Below are 21,676 nucleotides of genomic sequence, written 5' to 3'. Positions count from 1 at the left end.
TTTTCAATTTTAATTGATTTATTTAGTTTAGTGTTTTGTTTTTAAATAGGATCTCATGTAGTCTGGGTTGATCTCAAACTTGATATGTAGCTGAAGCTGACCTTGAACTCCTGCCTCTGCCTCAACCTCTCAGGTGCTGGCATTACAGGAACACACAGCCGCATCAGATAGCAATACCGTCTGTCATTGTTTATTTGAACTTCTGGGATCAAAACCTTCGGAGATCAGTCCTCAGAGTGGAGGAGGCAGGTGCCTTAGAAGAGAGAAGATGATGGAAGTTAAAACTGAATGCTTAGGCTCTGGGTTACCAGATCCCCCAGGAAGCTAGCAATGCATGTGTGTATGTGTTTAATGAAATTTCCTGAGTCTATAACATTGGCGGCTACTCAAAGAACTTAACCGTTTGGGGACAGAGGACTAGCAGGCTGCCAGTACTCAGCTAGCCCTGGGAGCGTAGACGCCTTGCCCTTCACACAGGTTATCTCCACCAACTGACTTGGTTTCCCTCTTCCCTCTCACCGTCTCCTTGCGGTGTGTCCTCCCGTGATGTGGCCTCTATCCACTCCTTCAAGTCCGGCTCTCCCCTTTCTCTGCTCACCCCCACCCCCGCCCCCGCCCTGTGCTCAGCAGTGGAGCCCCGTCTACCAGTCCCTGTGTCTTTGTTGTGTGTGGACCCCCCAGCCCAACACACACACTTACAAATGCACCTGCTCACCTTCCTAATTATTTTTCTTGTGGTAAAATTCAAAGGGCATACGACTTTGTTTTTTTGAGACAGGGTCTTTGTGTGCAGTCCAGGCTGCCCTCAAATTCACAACCTTTTGGCTCTTACCCCCTGAGTACTGGCAGTTAGAAGTGCCCCTTCATGCCTGGCTTTAATTTTCCTTAGGGGTCTAGTTCGATAGTATTAAGTGCAGTCATACTGTAATGCAATCACCTTTTCCCATTCCTAGAATTCTTTTCGCCTCACAAAACTGAAATAGTACACCCATTAAATCCCCCCCCCACCTTCTACAATCACAATTGTACCCTGCATCTCTAGGATTACTCTAAAGACGCCCCGTAAGACTGGAGTCACACAATATGCCTTTGAAAAAATACGAGTTTTGTTCACTTATCCTAATCTCAAGGTTTATCTGTGCTGTAGCATATCACAGTTGCCATCTGTCCTATTTTGCTTTCTGTGACTGTGACCTAACACCATGACCAAAACCATCTTACGCGCCCCAGTCCCAGTCCATTACTGAGGGCAGGAACTCAAGCAGGAGCAGAGCAGGAACCATGGAGGAAGCCACTTCCTGGCTTGCTCGGCCACTTTTCTTACCTGCGGCCCCCCCCCCCCCCCCCCCCCGTACCTGCCGAGGGATGGCACCGCCCACAGTGGGTGGAGCCCTCCCCATCAATCATTAATCCAAAAAATGTCCCCGAAGACACGTCTAGGGGCCATGCTGATGGAGACCATTCCTCAAGCGAGGTTCCCTCTTTCTGGGTGACTCTGATTTGTGTCAAGTTGACAAAAACAAAATAGCACATAATTTCATATTCATTCATTCATTCATTCATTCATTCATTGTGGAACTGGGCATTAACTCTGGGTCTTGAACATGTTAAGCAAGCACCTTCCCACCAGGCTGGATCTATTCTCAGTCCCTTTTTTACCTTTTACTTTAAGACAGGGTCTCACTTAGTTATTCAGGCGGGAGGTGAACTCCCTCTGTAGCCCAGACTGGTCTCTTCTTCCTTCCTTTTTTATTTGTTTATTTTTTAATTTATTCTGTGTGTCTTTTACATCATGTCCCCCCACCTTTTTTTTAAAGTCAGGTTTTCTCTGTTATGTAACTCTGGCTGTCCTGGAACTCGCTCTGTAGACCAGGTTGATCTCAGAATCACAGAGATCCATCTGTCTCTGCCTCCCTGGTCCTGGTATCAAAGGCATATGCCACCATATCCTGCCCCAGCCGGTGCTTCAGAATGAGACCCCTGCCTTAAGACAAACCGGAACAGGGCTGGAGAAACAGCTCAGTCTCTGAGGTGCTGGCCACCCAGGCTGAGGGACTGAACTTGACCCCCAGAACCCAGGGAAAGACACCAGGCACAGTGGTGCATATTTTTATTCCTGGCGCTGGGGAGACAGAGACAGGCGGAATCCTGGGGCTCACTGGCCTGCCAACATAGCCTCCTCGTCGGTGAGCACCAGGCCAGTGAGAAAGCCGGTTTCAAATGAGTGGACAGTGCCTGAAGAATGAATCCCAAGGTTGTTCTCTGGCCTCTAAAAGCACACATTTGTGCACATGCACAAAGAAAATTAAAGCCACACCAAACATCCCTCTAGAATCTTCGCTCTCTTACTTAATACCTATTCCATAAAACCCCCTCAACTGAATTTCCTTTTTTGGAGAGTCTTGTTATTTTGCCCAGGCTCTTATTTATTTATTTATTTATTTATTTATTTTAAATAATAAATACATTTTAAGAAATGCTTTTGAGAGGATTTCTCTGCATAGCCTTGGCTGTCCTGGAACTCACTCTGTAGACGAGGCTGGCCTTGAACCCAGAGATCCACCTGCCTCTGCCTCTTGATTAAAGGTGTGAGCTACCATGCCTGGCCTTCAGGCTAATCTTTAAAAAATATATATTAAATTCTGTGTGTGTGTGTGTGTGTGTGTGTGTGTGTGTGTGTGTATATGTGTGTATGTGTGTGTGTGTGTGTGTGTGTGTGTGCGCGCGCGCGCCATGGTGCAGTAGGGCGCAGAGAACAACTTTCAGGAGCTGGTTCTCCTCCTTTCACTGCGTGGGTCCTGGGTATTGAACTCAGGCCGTCAGGCTTGGTGACAAGTGTGTTCACCCAGAGCCGTACCGCAGTCTCTCTCTACCCCGCCTTTTAAAATGTTTTGTGACAAAGTGTCACTACGTGGCTCTGTCCGGCCTGGAACTCACTATGTAGCCCAGGCTGGCCTCAAACTCATGCAGATCTGCCTGACTCTGCCTCCTAAGTGCTGGGATTAAAAACGTGTGCAACCATATCTGTGCCACCTTTAAAAAGAAACGGGGCTGGAGGGACGGCTCAGTGGCTAAGAGCACTTGCTGCTCTTGCCGAGGACCCGGGTTCGGTTCCCGGCACTGATGCCAGGCAGCTCACACAGCCTGTCTTTCCAGCACTAGGGGATCCCATGCCTCCAGCCTTCGGACATACACACCTACACATAATTAAAAATAAATCTCAACATTATCTTATTAATTATTGTGTGTGTGATATGAGCATGGGCAGGAGCGTTGTCTTATTACTCTGTGTGTGGTATGAGCGTGGGCCTGAGAGTACCATGGAGTCCAGTGGACATCAGAGGATTGCTTGCAGGAGAAAATTCTCTTCCTCCTCCACGTTTTTTTTCTTTTTAATTTAATTTTTTTGAGTCAGGGTCTCACTATGTAGCCCTGGTTAGCCTGGAACTCACGATGCAGATCCACTTGCCTCTGCTTCCCAAGTGCCAGGATTGGAGGTGTGCCATCATGGATGGCTCTTTTCCCACTTTGGGGTCCCAGCATCAAACGCAGGTCATCAGATTTGTGGGAATGTCACTTTTACCTGCCGAACCACCTCACTGTCTTTTTCTCCCCCCGCCCCCCCATGTTGGGAATCAAATCCAGCGCTCCGCCTGCTCGGCAAGCATGCCATACCTGTACTGTCTCCATCCGTCGCAAGTCTTTGACTCTTCACGGCTGGGTACTTAATATACAGAACTGAACTAGCATGGGGCGCTGGCGTGAGACCCAGTCCCTGCCCTGAGGATTTCCAAACATCGGAGGGCAAACACAGGACAAGGTCTGGCTCACCTTCATGCAACAGAGCACCTGAAACTTGAGTGAGGGCCACCGTGAGCGCAGCTGGATTGCGTGTGGAGCTTTTTTGGAACAAATGCAGCATTGGGTTAAAGGTGCTTTGTGGAGGCAAAGTCGCACCTGAGGCCTGAACAACTGCTTCTGGGCAACTGCCTGTGCCAAGTGCGGGAGCTGGGAAGACATGACAAAGCATTATTTAGGTGAGGACGAAACCGAGAGCGGAGTTCCGGAGATAAGGAGCAGGTTTGAGGAGCAAGTGGTAAGCACGCCCCCTAGCGGCTTCTGTGAGACTCCATCTCCTCTAGCCATGGCAGCCTGGTTAATTAATAGAGGTGTTTTGCCTGCCATCCACACTGATCTCTACCACTTCCTGACGGGCTGCTCACTTCAGACCAACACTCGCTAGGCACTCGCCTTGTTGATTACTCTCCTAGGAATTGGGATAGCCTTCGAGCCGTCAATCATCCCAACCCTGCCGGTGCTTTATAAAGAATCAAGGGGAGAACATGTCTATTTTGAGTCTCAAAGAGAATAGGGGAGAATAGGGGGTGAGGTGAGAAAACCCCGTGCCTGTGGAATGGAACAAAAGGGATGGACCCCACCCCACCATGTACTCAACCTCCGCTGAGTAACTGCCATTATCTGAGGTCACAGAAGGAACACGACATGCTGGAGACGGAGCTGACTCAGACGCCACCTGTGACTCCAGGAGCTCACAGCCTAGCAAGGAGACAGGTACATAAACAAAAGGGATGCCATGTGCTCAGGGTCCTGTTGGCAAACCCAGGGTGTGGAGCAGGGAGTGCCGGCCACCTGGGCCGGTGCTCGAAGGTTCTAAGTTTAGCTGAGTGATAAAAAGGGGGGAGTTACGAGGGATGGGGGAGGGAGGGCCCTCCTGGTGGGCAGGAGGGTGGAGATGCGCTCAGCTGGGAAATCACTTTGTCTGTGTACTTGTCCCCCACATCTCCTGGAACGTGGGACCTTTGAGCCTCTCTACCAGGGTTCAGATCCACTCCTAACATACGAGCCTTAGAACGGGTAACTCAAGCTTTGCCGTCAACCCCCCCCCCCCCCCCCCCCCCCGCTTGTGAATGCTATTTGCATGCACCAGAGCTGTGTACTGAGCCAACGGGTGTCCCGGAAGGCATCTCAGCAGAGCCTGGCCTGACAATATCAAATGTGTCAGGACCGCCAGTGCTTGGCACACGGCTCACTGCAATCTGTTGAGGGAAGTCTGATACTTTGGTACCTCCAAGTGGTTTGAGCCCTGGAGGGGGGTGAGTTGGAGAAGTCTACCTCACCTAGTAGGTACTAGGCAGGAGCTTGGGGCCTAGGGGAGGGGCTGCATTCCCCTGAAGAAGCCAAGGGCTCTCAGGTGGGCAGGGAGGTAACGATGGCCTGGGTCTGGTAACATCAAGTGACGGCCAGGGTTCAAGCCCCAACCAATCAGGTAAGCCTCGCCCGCCTGGATGGGCACCAGAAGAAACGCTGACCAGCAACACCCCTACTCCCATGGCCCTCCACTATGGTGGTCAAAGGTGACAATTTTCTCCACCCAGAGGAACCAGGGCAGTTTCAGGAGGTGGGAAAACCTGCCGAACAGGGTGGCCAAAGGCTGAACCGGTTGGACAGGACAGTTTAATCCCGCCCCCCCCCCCCCCCCCAGCAACTCCACAAAACAGAGCTGAGGAGAGAGCTCAGCATACAGAACCTGCCTAGCACATCTTGGCCATGGGAACTACTAAGGGTGGGAAGGGGGGCAATGGGAGGAACTCACCTCAACTTGGCAGGAGTCCCAGGCTCAGAGGGGCCGGTTGTGTGCTTATAGACCAACCCCACAGTTCCCCAGAGTTCTGAGTGAGAGCAGCAGGAAATATTAGATAGAAGGATTTAGAGTGTGGAGATAAACAGAAAATACAGGATAGCCTCAAGAGGGCCTGGAACCTTTTCCAATAGGCCCTGACTGTCCCTGCCCTAGGGTATTTATGGAAATACCAAGGGGTGGAGCAAAAGACCAGCACAGCCAAGTGCAGGCCATCTCAGACTCCGGCACTCAGGCCCATGGTCCAATCATTCTCTCTATGCGGACCTGCTGGGTAAAGCCAGTAGGAACCTGAAAATGGGCTCCCACACTCAACAAAACACACACTTCATTTTTTAATTTAATGTCATTTTGTGGTGCTGTGGAGAGAAATCAGGGTTCGTGCGCTCTACCACTGAGCTACGACCCTGGACCCACAAAGCAATTATTTACAGCACACACTACAAAGCGGCATCCTCTAGTGTTGGACTGTGAAGAGTGGAAGGACAGACAGCCGTGGGAGGCAGAGCTGCAGCCTCTAGCTTCCGACGCCACTCCGGGTCCTAGCATCATCGGATGGGGACGGGCAGCTTTGAACAGGACACAAAACACCAACTTTCTCTGGCTCCTGGGCAAGCAGGTCCTTCTATGTACAGTATTCCGGGCTCAAGGCTGCTCTGCTCCTCCCAGACTCTTGGGCCTTCTCCAGAACTGGCCTGAGTGCAGCTGAGACTCCTCCAAGAGGCTCAGAGAGCTGGCTTCTGAGACAGAGTAAGCATGCCCAGGAAGCAGGCAGGCAGAAGTGTCTGGTCCCCGAGTTTTCCCAGGTTCTAGTCTCTGTCTTGGCAAGCAGGACCTGGTGAGACGGGCAGGAGTCCCAGGCTCAGAGGGGCCGGGTTGTGTGGTTATAGACCAGGTGCTCGGTGTCCTCAGTGGTGGAGACAGTGGAGCTGGCTGGCGTGGGAGGTGGGTGGTGGCGGTGGTGACTTCGGAAGCTCTTTCTCTTACTCTTGAAGCAGAAATAGCCCAGGATGGCTATGACCACTATGATGCAGATGACCAGGAGGACAGCAATGGCCACCTCCACAGAGCCTGCGAGAAAACGGGCAGAATGAGGTGCTCCCAAGGCCTGTCTGGTTCTGACACCCACCACCCTCTTTATGGAACAGAAAAAGACCATGGATGTCACGAGTAGAAGCAGATGGACACCCAAAGCAGACCTCCTGAATAGCTGTTTCCAGAAGCCCAGGGGACTCTAATGGCAGACAACTGGCAGGCAATTCACTGTTCCGCGGCCCCCCCCCCCCCCCGTTACCTATGTCAAAGCTCACTACTCAACGGTGCACACTTGGGGTAACCCCAAGATCCTTCTCAACGTGACTTAGGCATTCACAAGCAGTCACACGCTGTCAGTTCCTAAGCTGACACCTGGGTACCCACGCTGGTGACACGACAGACCAAGGCTTACCTCCGCTGGGAACGGAGCTTTCCCTCCGGAGACCAAACACATCCTTCTCTGCAAAGCGACACGGAGAACCGGTCAGCACTAAGTCCTTCGACTCGGCTGTCTGAGTGCCACAGCTCCTCTGTCCCCGCTCCCACTGCCATCGAAGTCACTTAGCAGAGAAGTGACTGACCCAGGCCTAACTAAACCTTCCCCTTCACCCTGCCGCCGCCGCCACTCTGCTCACTGGAGATGCCACGACACGACTCAAGACACTGCTGTTCCTCCTCGAAGTTGTTCCTGTTGCCATAGCAACCACCATAGGTGAAGCGGGCACAGTGCTCACTGAATGGGTTGTAATACCAGCGTGGGATGTTTTCTTTACAGTGCCCGGTGTCCGGCAGTTCCGCACAGTACCCTGCAGTGAGGGAGCATGCCAAGTGACAAGTGAGGCCATGGGGCGACCCATGCTGCCACCCCCCCCCCTCGGGGCCCTGTGTGACGCTAACTCACCACCCCCTCCCCAGGCTGAGGGCAGGGTGGCTTCACCAAGGGCCCGTCTGTAGTACTATCAAAGGGAGGAGAGACAAGTCTGGACAGCAATCCCGGCACCAAGGGAACTAGTGAGACTCACTAAAGACCTACTCCATCACATTATTTATTTCTTTACTTCTGTGCATACGCCACGGCACACCCAGGGAGGTCAGAGGACGACTTCTGGAGTTCGTTTTCTCCTCCCACCATGTTGAGTCTCATGGATCAAACTCAGGTGATCGAGTTCAGCAGCAAGCGCCTTTATTCCCACTGAGCCATCTTGTTGGCCCCATAGTTGTTGGGTTTTTTTTTTCTAATTACATTTTATTATTTTGTGTGTGGGTGTTTTGTGTGCATGTATGGCTGTGCACCAAATTCACGCAGTGCCCTGGGTGCCAGAAGATGCTGGATTCCCCTGGAACTGGGGTTAGGGATGGTTGTGAGCCACCATATGGGTGCTGGGAACTGAACCTGGGTCTTCTGCATGAACAAGTGCTCTCAATCACTGCCCTATCTCTCCAGCCCGAGTTTTCTTCTTCAGTGTAACTTTTCTGTGTCAGGGTCTCTGATTCCTCCCACTGAGTGCTTAAAATTTTTAACAAAAGGGGTGGGCTTTAGGCAGGAAAGAGTGAGTATCCAGCTTTAACCGTGATTCTCAACCTGTGGGTCCCGACCCCTGTGGGGAGGGGGGGTTGAACAACCCTTTACAGGGGTTGCCTAAGAACGTCAGAAAGCACAGATATTCACCTTACAATTCAGTAGTGTAACGAGTAGCGAGACTACAGTTATGAAGTAGCAATGAAATAGCTTTGAACACTATTTAGCAGAAGCTGACCTTGAACTTCTGATCTTCCTGGCAAAAGCCGTCATTTCCAGACTACTAATATTTCTAGTACATGTTAATTTGCATAAGGGGACTCTTTTGTTTCCTCCCCTCCCCCAGCGGTGGTGGGACACACAGTTCCTTGCAATGGTCGGTGGGTGCTCTACTACTGAGCCCCACCTCAGTCCCCAGGGCCCTTATTTTGAATATTGTTCCCAACTTGTCAAGTCATGGTGGCTTCCCATGTATGACAGACGGCATTGTGAAATGTCCTGAACACAGAGAGGCTACAGTCATGGAAATAATCAGACAGGGAGTGCCCAGTGGCGGGTGGGAAATGAGCCACCAGAGAGCGACAGGCGAGCCGGGGAGGCCCTGGCTCTGACTGCAGCCCGCACACATGGCAAACTCCGGGGACACAGAGGACGGGGAGGCTCTCACCTTTGTCCCTGGAGAAGTGGATACTCTGAAGCTCATCAAAACCACTGGCGTCTGCAGAGATGAGAGGTCAGAGGTTGGGGCCCAACACAGGTATCCCACAGGCATAAAGGAGCGCCGCTAGGCTCTCCCCTCCTGCTCCACGCCCCTCCTCCTGGTCCCCGGCTCACATTTTTCACAGGTGGCCTCATCAGAGCCATCGGGGCAGTCGGGGGTGTCGTCACATTCCAGGAAGCCATCGATACAGCAGCCATTGCTGCAGCGGAACTGAGTGGGGTGGCAGCGGCCAGAGCACACTGGACGGAGGTGGGGTGAAGTTCAGGCACAGAGTGCGTGCCAAGGGGCCTCATCTACCTGGCCCTGTCTATCGTGAGCCCGGTCCTCACCAAGCCCAGCTCCTCCTGTATGTAACCTGGGCAGATCCTGAGGGGGCTGCTGTGTTGGAAGGGGCAGGTGTTTGTTTACTATGGGGGTGGTGGGAGCTGAGCAAAGGCGGGTCAGTCAGGGGTACGGTCGTCATATGGGCTGAAGGCAAGACACGGGGAGGAAATAGAGACAGAAAGGAAGGAAAACCCACCTGGGTGGTGCCTTTTAGGTGAGATTCCTAGGGGGAAAAAACAAAAGGAATAATAGGAGGCATGGCCAGACTCTAACAATGATGGGGATACCCCAGCCCACTTCCCCAACCAGTAAAGCAACATCACCCGAGCCCCAAAGCTGCCTCTCAGAGACCCACCTTGCACATCCTTGCAGGCTAGCATGCACTCTTCCTCCCGAAGGTAATTGTTCTTATTGCCCAGGCAACCTCCGTAGGTGAAACTCTTGCAGATCTGTTGCGAGGGGTCATAGTACCAGCGTGGGAAGGAACCCCGGCAGCGGCCCACCTTGTAGGATGCGAGGCAATAATCTAGAGAGAGGAGAGCTTCCGAATTAGAGCTAAAGGGTCATTGGTGGGCGGAGGGGCGCTCCAGGCACCTCGTGCCCATTCCCAGTCACCTTCTGTCTGCTTGGCGGTTAGCACAGTGATGGTAAGGTTGGCTGTGTCCTCTGGCTGGTTGGAGTCAGTTCTTGTCAGTTGGAACAGGTAGGTTCCTTCCTTAAGTCCCCACAGTTCCACTTCATCCGGACTGTTTCTCTATACACGAGACTGGGCATCAAGCTTGGAGACTTCCTGATGTTCTTGGACTACCCCAGGTCCTCCCAGACAGACAGACACACAGACACACACACACACAGACACACACACACACACCCCGAGAGAGCACAGGGACTTGGTATCAAATGAATCCTGGTCTTTCCTCTAGCCAACACCAACCGAGCCGGGGTTGGCCTACAGCCCAGGAAGGCATCCCAGGAGGCTGTGGGGAAGGTCAGGGATTCAGCCCAGGGTCTCACCTCTACTCTGACATCTTTGTCACCCTGCAGTAGGTGCCAAGCTGTGTCGTCTGCATCTCTCAGTACCAGGGGTGTCTGCAGCTGCACCTTCAAGTCTATGCCCATCCAGGTTCGAGGGATCCGGGACCCTGAGAGAAAAGGACGTAAAATGAACTGTCGGTGGGTAGACTCTCTTGGTAAACGAGAGAGGTGTTGGTCACCTAGTAGCCCGCACAGGGCACGGGGGATGGGGAGTGTCTTGCAATAAAGCCAGTACCCTGCTCTCTATGTAGTCACATTATGAGTAGTATGTTGTCTGAAGCAAATATATACTATCTGATCTCATTTAGGAAAAAAAGAAAAAACGTGTATGTGTGTGTATACATGGGGGTAGTAAGTCTGGTCTTAGTTTCTACAGTAAGCAATTACTTCTGCTGACTACTTAAAAAATTAAAGTAACAAATTCTTTTCTTCTTTTTTTTTGGTTATTTTGAGACAGGGTTTCTCTGTATAGTTTTGGAGCCTGTCCTGGATCTCACACTGTAGATCAGGCTGGCCTCAAACTCAGAGATCCACCTGGCTCTTCCTCCCGAGCACTGGGATTAAAGGTGTATGCCATCACTGCCCAGCAAGTAACAAGTTCTTTAAAAGTCAAATAAGAGAACGTGTGATGAAAAACGTCATCCTTTCTCTGGGGCTGCAGATATAACTCTGTGGGAGACTACTTGCCTAGCAGTGACAAACTCCTGGATTAGATTCCCTAGCGCTGGGCTGGAGGGATGGCTCAGAGGTTAAGAGTACTGGTTGCTCTTCCAGAGGTCCTAAGTTCAATTCCCAGCACCCACATAGTGGCTCACAACCACACAACCATCTATAATGAGATCTGATGCTCTCTTCCAGCATGCAGACAGAATACTGTATACATAATAAATAAATCTTTTAAAAAATTCCCTAGTGCTAACTAAAACCAAGAGGTGGAGGCAGGAAGATTAGGAGGCTGTCCTGGGGTACACAGCAGGTCTGAACTCAGCCTAGGATGCATACGAAAAACAAACACACAAAAACAAATGGGTACTTGGGAATCAGGGCTGGTCCTGGGGAGATGGCTCAGTGGTTAAAAGCACTGGCTCTCAACCAACATGGTGGCTAGGACCACCCGTAACTCCAGTTATAGGTTTTCTGATGCCCTCCATGGGTGTAACCAAGTAGTACACCAACATACACACTCAAGTTTAACACCCACATACACACTCAAGTAGTACACTGTTGATAAACACACTCACACAAGCAAACAAGAAAAAAAAAAAAGGGTAACCCCTCACTAGACCATGCTGAGAAGCCAATCTAGACAGAGACCTTCAGCAGGGTGAAAACAGAGGGAAACAGATGGCCTTGGTGCTCCAGGGTGAGGGACCATGGGATAGGGTGCCATCAGCTATGAGGGGTTTCCAGGAGCCACACCCTTCCTAGACCCGATGGCTTGAGCTTGAGGCTTCCTTCATCTGAGTGTTAGGGGTCGTATCAGAGAGAGAAGCACAGCGCCGGATTCCTGCCAAAAATGGGTTGAATGATGGCCCCCGCCCCATCCTTGTACCCACAGAAACCTCTAGAACCCATGAATATGGCCTTACTTGGAAGGGGTCTTTGCATAGGTAATGATGTAAAGGGTTTCTGAGAGATATCCTGGATATCTGTCATTGTAAGAAACACAAGTGGCAAAGTGCTGAGCAGGAGAAAGGCCCAGATTTCACCCGCCAAGGTTCGAGTTAGGGCACCGCAAACAACAACCAGAACTGGGAGCAGGCTCTGTCACCAAAATGTTGCCTTGCAAGCACAAAGACCTGAGTTCAATTCCCAGAGAGCCGATGAAATGGCACCCACTTACCACCCCAGTGCTGCGGAGGAGGAGACGGGGGGGGGGGGGGGGGGGGGGGGGCGGGCCTCTCGGCTCACTGTCCGGCCAGCCCAGCCTACTTGGTGAGTTCCAGACCAGTACTGATCTGGTCTCAAACAAAGAATAAAGACGGACGGTACCTAAGGAATGGCCCCGGAGACTGTCCTCTGGCCTCCACGCACACACTCATACACACATTTCATGCACAAGTACGTGCACTCACACACACCAAAAACCAAGAAACTGAAAAGCTGGCCTTGGTGACACACATTTGCGGTCCCTAAACTTGGGAGCCTGAAACAAGGGATCATGAATTTAAGACCAGTTCTGCTATATAAAGCTCGGTTTATATTACATAACTTGCCCCGAATTCACAGAAATTGATTGCCTCTACTTCCTGTGTGTTGGGATTAAGGGTGTGTGCCACCATAACTGCAAAAAAAAAACAACAACCCAATAACATGTCATATAAATGAGCAGTCCGGCAGTAATGTGAAGTAGGAGGAGGAAGCAGAGAGTGGGCTATTGGGGGAGGGGAAACTTTCAACCGAAGGGAAGACAGGTTTTTTAATTGTTTTGGTTTTTACTCAAGTATGGGGAAGAAGAGGGAATGTTTGTGAAATAATACACACGAGAAAGTTACAAGTCACCAAACTTACTAAATCAGTTCAGAGCACAGTGAGTCCTTTATCTCGGGTGTTGGAGTCATGGTAGAAAACACAAGAAACTGTGCTGAACAGATGGCAGGGTTAGTCAGGTGTCTGCCATGTAAGCAGCAGGTTCTGAGTTCAAACCCTCGGTGTCCATGTGAAGTGAGGCCCAGTGGCTTCTTCCCACGTGTGCAACCCCAGCCCCGGAGGCAGAGACAACAGGATCGATCACTGGAGGCATGGCCACAGCACAATCGGAGCTGCAGATCCTGAAAAGACCCTGTCCCAAACGATGAGGTGGAGCTGGGCGTCGGGATTGCTCTTAATCCCAGCACTCCAGAGGCAGAGACGGGTGGATCTCTGAGTTTGAGGCCAGCCTGGGCTACAAAGTGAGACCCTGTCTCAATAACGCAAAGCAAACAACACAAGAAAGGAGAGAATCATTGAGGAAGGTACTTGATACGCACCTCTACCTCCACATGCATGTACCCACATGCATGTACCCATGTGCACCTAAACACGCATACACACACAGCGAAGAAACAAGGAATAAACTGAAAAGAAATTAGGAAATTGCAAGGCTACTTCTGTGGACGTAAGGAGATAGCTAACCTGAGACAAACCTCAGAGTTTCCTGGATGCTAGGTCAGTTGCTTGGCTACACCAGGAGAGAGAGAGATTCAAACATCAAATAGTGATACAGAAGAAAGAAGCCTGGCTACCCTAACCCTGACCTCTGTAACGCACAGTGAGGTCCAGGAGTCCTGTGGGAGGGGCCTAGGGTACTCTACTCTGGGCGTCAGCTTTTATCCATTTGGAAGAGTCTCTGAGAAACAAGAAGGCTGGAGGTGGACAATGGCAAGAGGTTCGGGAAAGATGTAACAGGAGGGGTCTGAGCCACAGGGCAGCCAAGGAAAGTAGAGTTTCTAAACCTGTGGGCAGACACTTCCGCCTTCTCATGAAAGGCTCTGGAGATGGGGAAGGAAGACCCAGGTCTAAGCAGAAGAGAAACCAGATTAAGAAAGAACTTGTGGTTCATTTACAGAAACCTTGAATTTGAGGTAAGTTACACACACACACACACACACACACACACACACACACACACACACACACACACGCACGCACACGCACACACACGAACAAGCATGTGCCCAGAATAAACAGGCAGTGGGAGATAACTGGGTGTTCCATAGGCCAGGGCTAGAGACAGACTTGGAGATATACGACCTAATAAAGCTGCTAATTTGGGGGATGCAGTGAGTGTGAGCTGGACACCACAGCAGGCTATATGGGGAGCAGATTCAGGCTAACCATTTGTCCTATTTTTTTTTCCCCGAGACAGGGTTTCTCTGTGTAGTTTTGGGGCCTGTCCTGGATCTCGCTCTGTAGACCAGGCTGGCCTCGAACTCGATCCACCTAGCTCTGCCTCCCAAGTGCTGGGATTAAAGGCGTGCTCTACCACCACCCAGCCCGTTTGTCCTATTTTTAAATGAATAAAGGGAGGGGGAATCATCTTTGTGAGACGTGAAAATTATATAGAATAAAATCTGTGCGTGGGGCACGAGGTACCGTTCAGCGGTAGAGCGCTCATCTAGCATGCACAAGGCCCCGGACTTGCTCCCCATCGGAGTTGGGGTATGTTCTGTAAGTTGGGACAAAGCCTTGCCCCCATGCTTACATGTTGCCTGTGGCTGCTTTTCCATGGTCCTATTAGTGGTCACCCCACCTACTATGTGGCGTATGGCGTAGAAGCCTAAAGTACTGACCACTTAGGCCACCTACCTTCATAACCACCCTGCTATGGCTGCATTTGCACTCTTACTGACGAGGAAATTGCCACCCGAGGGACATGGCTCACTTTTTATCCAGCATTGGTGTGGGGAGGTGTCCAGCCCCGTGAATCAGTTCCAAACATCAGAAGTGGGATCTGAACCCAGGTCTGTCTGCCTCCATTGCTCACACTCTATCTAAAATGCCACTTTTGAGCCATCAAGCCAGCTCAAGCAGGGGAAGGTCTCTGCCAGCAAGCCTGACCTGAGTTTGATCCCCAGGACCCACATCTGCCAGCAAGCCTGACCTGAGTTGAGTTTGATCCCCAGGACCCACACAGTGGAAAGAGAGAACAGATTCCTGTACATACCCTCTGACGACCTCCCTCCCTCCCCGTGAGTAGAAAACACCCCTGACTAATAAACAGAAATAAATATCAAAAAAAAAAAAAAAAACCCAAAACCCAGGGCTCCTTAGAGTAAAGGCATATGTTTTCATTAGAGTGAGGAAGAGAACCTAGCAAAAGTTAGTATTTTTCTCTCTCCTTGATTTAGACAGGGTCTCGATATGTCGCCTGGCTGGCTGAAACTTACTCTACAGCCCAGCCACAGCTTCCCCAGTGCTGAGATTACAGGTCTGAGGTATCATGTCAGGCTGAGAGAAAGTATTTCAATTCATTTCCTTCCTCCTAAACCATACTGCCCTAGGGTTTATTATTATTATCTTACATGTGTTTGTTTGTTTAGAATGTGTATGTGTGTGGGCACGGGCATGCCGAGGCGTGTGTGTGTGTGTGTGTGTGTGTGTGTGTGTGTGTGTGTGTGTGTGTGAGGGTCAGAGGACAGCCTATGGGGGCCAATTCCCTCCCTCTACGGAGTGGGCCCTGGCAATCCAACTCAAGTTGCCAGGCTTGGGGCAAGCACCTTCACTCACTGGGCCATCTTGCCAGCCTGGTTTTATTATTACAGCTGGGCGGTGGTGTCGCACGCCTTTAATTCTAGTACTTGGGAGGCAGAGGCAGGTGGATCTCTGTGAGTTCGAGGCTGGCATGGATTTATTACTGTTAAAAAAAGCATCATCACAGTATTCAATGAAAAGGTGTGCTGGTGTACACCAAAGCTGTTTCCAACTCTTCGTTATTCTAAAAAATGTTAGCTGGTAAGCTTTTGCACACATGTACAAGTAGAATTGTGTCAAGGGTGGCACTCCAGAGGGTTATGTAGAGTGCAAGAGTGCTCAAAGAGCAAAGCAATAAGACCTGAGTCACAGGGATGCGAGGACTTGAGGACAGCAGGGTAATGAATGGGAGGGACAAGGTTTTACAGAGACATGATAGACAGTACTGAGACCTACAATCTGAGAGAACGGGAACTGGGTTCCAGGGACTTAGGGGAAAGAAGGCAGGGTCGGCTGGGCCTAATGTCATAGGTCTGTGATTGCAACCACTGGAAAGACAGAGGCAGGAGGATGTAAGTTCAAGAACTGCCTGGGCCACAGAGCTAGTTCAATGCTGGCCTGCTGAGAGCAATCTCAAAGTTTCACAAAAAGGGCCAGGGATGTAGGCTGGTGGTGGAAGCCATGCTTAACACGCATGAGGCTCGGGGTTAGACTTAGGGTAAAAGAAAAACTCAGACAATTGGAAAGGGGGGACGTGAGGGACACAAGAAGGTCAGGGAACAAGAAGGCAAAAGAGGAACAGAAAATGGTTCCCTGGAAACAACCCTCGCCAGGGGCTTGGCTGTTATCACCAGACCCTGAGTGATAAGCCCAGGCCAGGAGGAACCCTTTCTCACTGTGCAGAACTACCAACTCTAGGAAAGCGGGGAGCAGACAGATAAGCTACCCCCATTCACACCCCCACCCAGATGGACAAGCTACACCCCACCGCCCCCGCAGACAGACAAGCTACACCTATCCACCACCCCCTGCAGACAGACAAGCAACACCTATCCACCGCCCCCACCCAGACGGCCAAGCTACACCTATTCCCCGCCCCCCAGATGGACAAGCAACACCTATCCACCCCCCACCAGACAGACAAGCTATCCACCACCACCCCAGCCCCACTAAGTGGAAATGGCAGGCAGAGTGATGCATCAGACTCTGGGCTGAATGAGGAGCTCTCCCCCGTCACCCCTGCATATCTGCTCTCACTAAGCTCCAAGACCAAGGGGCAAAGGCCCTGCCCTACCTACCACTCCCTTCTCCCCACCCTTAAGAGAGCAAAGGGCTGGAAGGGCAATAAAACCAGGCCTCAGGACGCATTCAGGAAATGCAGACTCCACCTCCTGAGCCACTGGAGAGGGAGGGTGGGTGGGGGGCGGAGGCAGGTACAAGGTACAAGGGACAAGACAAGACTCTGGACTGGAATCTGGCCTGGCATGGCCACAGACTGGGGAAAAGGATCAAAGCCACCCACCCTGGGAAGGATTCCTTCAACCAACACCGGAATCAAGGGTTCGGGCGTCCTGACACATCCTCTTTAGTCTACAGCCAGACTTGGCTGAGAGAGGAGCCACTGACAGACTCAGCTTCCTCAACTTTCCAAAGTACTGTGGCACCCAGATGGTCCGGAATGGCCTGAAGTATACACAGCCTGAGCCCTACCCAGCTCCTTCAATGTCCCAGGAAATCCCCATCCTATCCTATCCTATTTCGGGTGGGGTGGGGGTGGGGGTTTCCGAAGGAGGAAGGCTGGCCCTAGGACTAAGTGGCCCAGATCCAGAGACTCAGCTTCTGGTCCAGGAGCAGGACTCCCGTAAGCCTGTAGTAGAGAAGGCATGACAACCAATAGGAGTCATTACCACCTACACTAATGCGCTTCCTTGTGGAACAGGCTCCAACCCTGACCAACTGAGACTCCATGGACCAGCCTAGCCCACAGGCAGCATCCCCTACTTTCCAGAATCCCCATCTCAGTTCTCCCCAGAGACCAAGGAGAGCGGTTGGGTGGTTAGAGAGAAGAGCAGACCCTTAGTCGGCAATAGGTACCAGCTCAGAAGAAAGGCCCCCTGGAGAGGAAGGTCCTGCTGCACCGGCCCTGTCTGGCCCTGTCCCCCCACCCCACCCCCCACTCCTCATTTGAGTTCTTAGTTGCTGGGTGGTAAGTACTAGGATTCTACTATAAAGGTGGTCCCATTCGAAGCACAGCAGGACTTTTGGAGTAGACTCCAGAGGTGAGACCTAGGCTACCACTTAGGGATGTTATCTTGAGCAAAATTTTTTTTCTTTTTCTTATTTATTTGTTTGTTTGTTTTTCGAGACAGGGAAAAAATCTATACCTGTGTAGCTCTGGATGTCCTGGAACTCACTCTATAGACCAAGTTGGCCTCGGAGTCAGGGATCCACCTGCCTCTGTCTCTGGAGTGCTGGGATTAAAGGTGTGCACCACGCTGCCAGCTATGGGCAGATAATGTACCACAGGAGGCTTAGTTTCCTTCTCTAAAAAGTGGATGCTAGCAGCACTTCTTCCAGAGACTGGAGACAGAGATGGGAACTTGCACAAGAGTGAGATGTGAAGAGGTAGCAGAAGTTCTAACTTGTGACCCACTTGGCAGAAAGAACAGGCAGAGAGAATGACCAAGCAGGCTGCTCCAGCCCTGCTCCCGGCTGACTGCTCAGTCCTGAGACAGAAGAAGAGGATTCTTGGCCCCCACACTGCCTTCATCCTTAGAAGTAAACAACCGAGCAGACAGCTAGGCTACCACATCCTAAGGAAGGACAGCCCTGCTTGGCTCACGTGGACAGGCACACACACCTGCTGCGGCAGCTGACATCCCTCACCTACCAGATACACATACCAGCAGGTTGACTCACCCAGCAGCCCTTCTCAGCCGTCATGGACAGCCTCTAGGAGACTGTACCCACAACACTGTTCCTCTCCCTCAGGACAACCTTGCCTGAGTTTGTTCGGTAGTGTCTGGGGCCTGGCTGTGTCACTGGTCCACCTGCAAAAGGCCCATCTATTCCCAGGGCGGACGCCAGCTCATCCCTTATCCAGCCACTGGAGGAGACTATGGTCAGGCTCGTTTATCGAGGCCTCAAAGTGCTTAGGGCAATGCTTGGCCAGGGTGCCTTTCTAGTCACTGGGCCTCATCAACATTCCCTGACTCAGCCTATCATGGACAGAGGTAGGGAACCCCAGAGAGTCACCTCATTTCTCCTGTTGGTACGGCCCAGGCCAGGCCTTCAGCCCATCTATAATCAACTCTGAACATCCTGAGTTCAGGAGCGAGAACCTGGGCCCTGAGATGGGGGCCCCTCTCCACTCACCCCTCCCCTTTGTTTACTAAATACTGCCTACTTCAAAGGCAGTGGATGAAGAACTCTCCTCCTTCATTCCCTTCTGTTGCTCTTTTAGCCAAGACTCCATAACCTGCCCATCCCTTCAGGCCGGCAACCTTCCTCACCTCCAAAGCCTCGGGTCCGCAGCTCGCGGTAGGAGTGGTACAGCTCCTGGGTAAGATAGTTGATGAAGCCCTCTTTCGGAGCGAACTTGCACACGAAGTTCTGCTCGTACAGGCAGTTCATGAGGAAGCAGGCAGAGATGGCGTCCTCACCGCCGTCTGGTTTCAGCTCCACCAGCGCCAGATTGCAGTTCTGGGTGGCGCAGCAGGCACGCACGCAGTCCCAGCTGCGGCGCGCCGTCGGGGAGCCCAGGAAGGTGGCCCCGTTGCTGACCGAAGCTTCGGTGTCCAGCACGAAAGCCGGCACCCCGCTGGTAAAGCGGGTCAAGCAGGCGGCTCCCCCGGGAAGCTCTGGGGGTGCGGACGGCAGCGCGGTCTCAGTGCCCTGGAGACCAAGCGCGCAAAGGAGCCACACGCCGACCGTAGAGATGCTGGCCTGAGCCAGGCAGCGGCCCGCCATCATGCTCCCAGGGGCCGTCGCCCTCCTCCCCAGGGCGGGGGTCACCTTCACAGTGCGGACCTCCGAGTTCCGAGGGTGCTTGTGACCTGAGAGGGGAGGAGACAGAGGAGACACACCTGATCAGCTCGGGTAGGGGCGCGGAGCCCTGGGAGCGAGGGGGCGCACGCTGGCCGATCGGCCCACGCACACTCCGAGGACCGGACCGCCGACGTCCGGCAGAGCAGTGCTCCTGTACCCGGACACGGAACGGACGGCCACCAAACATGCTCCGGGCCCGCTGGGCCTCCGCCTACTGTCCGCCCGGGCTACCTGAGCAGGTGAATGGGGTGGGGCTGCCGAAGATCCCGCCCGGCTTCCGCCCCACTCAGGGTGCAAGGAAGATCTGCAGCCGCCTCCCCCTCTAGTTTCTGGTGAAACTGAGTCAGAGCGGCCGGGGCGGGACGGACATTAACCCCTTTGCGCCGCCGGCCCCGCCCACACCGGTTGCACCCCCCTCCCGCCCTGCCCAGCAGAACTTCCGGCTGGACCCGCCCGGCGGCTCCACCACCCCAGACCCAACCGCAGCACCCTTGGTGTCTGGACGCCCGGTGGCGTGGGTGAGGCGCGCATGCCCTGGAGGCGGCTCTACACTGGCTCCACGAAGTCCAGCCGCTCGTAGGGTCCCAGAGCATCAGAAGAGCAGCATCCCAAAAGCCCAAACTGGGCCGGGACGCCACTGCAAGGTGGCGAGGGTGTGGCTGCCTCCGGCCTTTCTTTCCGGTTAGACCTCGCATTCCCTGCCCATGGCTGGAGGCGTTTGGGAAGGGGTTGGAGGAGAAATGTTGGGGAAAACTTATGCAAACGATTTCTCGGCCTGTGGCCTGCCCTCAGGACATTATTTCCAGTTTCCCACTAGGAAGAGAACCCTGAAGCTGGGTAGGCTGCGTTTGTGAAAACCAGCCTTAGAGACGCGTGCTGCTATGGTGCAGCTCTGGACAACCCTCCTTTCCGTCTGGTTGACCGACAGGTGATTCCTGGCTGCCCTGTTCACCCACTGGAATTCTTTCCCTTTTGTTTGGGCCTCTCCCACGTTTTGTGTTAACATTTCCTTTTGAACTCTTCACCTTTTATTGGTAAGTGGCCCCCTTTCCTGAATCTCAGGGAACCCCCAATGAGTACTTGACCACTCTCTTCCCCATAAATTCCCTGCTTGGACACGTGGAGGCTCCAGCTCACTGAAGCGCTGAGTTAATGCCTCTCACACAGCAGTGGACACCTTGATGTCGTAAGTGAAAAACACGCAGACCATTCTCTACATCGCAGAATTCGTTAGTCTTGTTTCCTCCTTTCAAATTAATATATTCCTGAGGTCTTGATATGCATCCCTGGTTCCGGCCTCGAAGTCACGTTCTTCTGCCTCACTACCTAGTGTTGGGATTGCAAAGAGGAACCACTGCACCTAGCTGGATTTGTCCTGTTTATACTCCTCCCCTCTCCCCCCCCTCACAAAAAAAGGAGGGACAGAGAGGTAGCCTAGCAATTAAGAGCACTTCTACTCTTGCAGAGGACTGGAGTTCAGTTCCCCAGGCCCTGCAACTCCAGCTCCAGGGGGGTCTAAAGCCCTCTTCTGGGTTCCTCACGCACCTGTGCACTTGTGGTATTACTGACACTGACACACACATACCCATAAAAAACATGAGGATGAGTGCCTGTATGTGTGTGTACCAGGTGTGTACCTGGTGCCTGTTGAGACCAGAAGAGGATATTGGATCCACCTGGGACTGGAGTAAAAGACAGTTGTGAACTTCCATATGGGTGCTGGGAACCAAACCAAATCACTTCGTCGTTGTTTTGTTTTCTGAGACAGGGCTTCTCTGTGTAGCCCTGACTGCCCTGGAACTCACTATGTAGACCAGGCTGGCCTCAAACCCAGAAATCTGCCTGCCTCTGCCTCCCAAGTGCTGGGTTTAAAGGTGTGCACCACCATTGCCAGGCTCAAGATTCTCCTTTTCATGCTGGCTTAACCCTCCACCCCCCCCCACACACACCATGGGAAAATTTTCCCCTTTGCTCACCCAAAGCAGTTTCACATAGACGATCTTGGAGCCGAGAATCATTTTTCCTTTATCAATTGCAAATCTTCCAGCTGCTCATGTTACAGATACTGGAAGCAGAATTAGTGGATGTCAACCCCTCTCTGGATAGTTTGGGGTTCCACAGCCCCTGGCATAGTGATGCCCATAATGGTATGCTGAGGAAGAAA

The 21,676-nt window shown here is 52.2% G+C and overlaps 1 protein-coding gene and 2 long non-coding RNA genes across 3 annotated transcripts; 1 reads left to right on the top strand and 2 right to left on the bottom strand.

The window, feature by feature from the left end:
- On the bottom strand, nt 1-4,559 carry LOC143272971 (uncharacterized). Its single transcript, XR_013050676.1, has 2 exons — nt 4,457-4,559; nt 1-253 (listed from the first exon to the last, which is right to left on the bottom strand). It is a non-coding gene; the product is annotated as an uncharacterized LOC143272971 (long non-coding RNA).
- LOC121828789 (uncharacterized) lies at nt 3,682-8,048 on the top strand. Its single transcript, XR_013050675.1, has 2 exons — nt 3,682-4,572; nt 6,094-8,048. It is a non-coding gene; the product is annotated as an uncharacterized LOC121828789 (long non-coding RNA).
- Spint1 (serine peptidase inhibitor, Kunitz type 1) lies at nt 5,987-19,901 on the bottom strand. Its single transcript, XM_006979204.4, has 11 exons — nt 19,744-19,901; nt 18,978-19,520; nt 10,273-10,400; nt 9,874-10,012; nt 9,614-9,784; nt 9,455-9,481; nt 9,048-9,173; nt 8,881-8,931; nt 7,330-7,500; nt 7,107-7,154; nt 5,987-6,730 (listed from the first exon to the last, which is right to left on the bottom strand). The coding sequence occupies exons 2-11, from the start codon at nt 19,435-19,437 to the stop codon at nt 6,522-6,524; spliced, it is 1,530 nt and encodes a 509-aa protein (XP_006979266.2). The 5' UTR covers nt 19,438-19,520; nt 19,744-19,901; the 3' UTR covers nt 5,987-6,521.
- Between the last annotated feature and the right edge of the window lie 1,775 nt (nt 19,902-21,676).

The sequence above is a fragment of the Peromyscus maniculatus genome, chromosome 4 (genome assembly GCF_049852395.1).
Source record: "Peromyscus maniculatus bairdii isolate BWxNUB_F1_BW_parent chromosome 4, HU_Pman_BW_mat_3.1, whole genome shotgun sequence".
Lineage (NCBI taxonomy): Eukaryota > Metazoa > Chordata > Mammalia > Rodentia > Cricetidae > Peromyscus > Peromyscus maniculatus.
The sequence above is the reverse complement of the archived record's forward strand: the minus strand, read 5'-3'. Positions and strand labels throughout refer to the sequence as shown.

What these genes read in the sequence shown, in the direction of transcription:
- Spint1 (XM_006979204.4), bottom strand. Translation starts at nt 19,437, where the DNA reads ATGATGGCGGGCCGCTGCCTGGCTCAGGCCAGCATCTCTACGGTCGGC. An exon ending in TGAGGCCACCTGTGAAAAAT is followed by an intron (nt 8,932 to 9,047) that starts GTGAGCCGGGGA and finishes TCATCTCTGCAG; the next exon opens with ACGCCAGTGGTTTTGATGAG. An exon ending in AAGCTCCGTTCCCAGCGGAG is followed by an intron (nt 6,731 to 7,106) that starts GTAAGCCTTGGT and finishes GTTTTCTCGCAG; the next exon opens with GCTCTGTGGAGGTGGCCATT.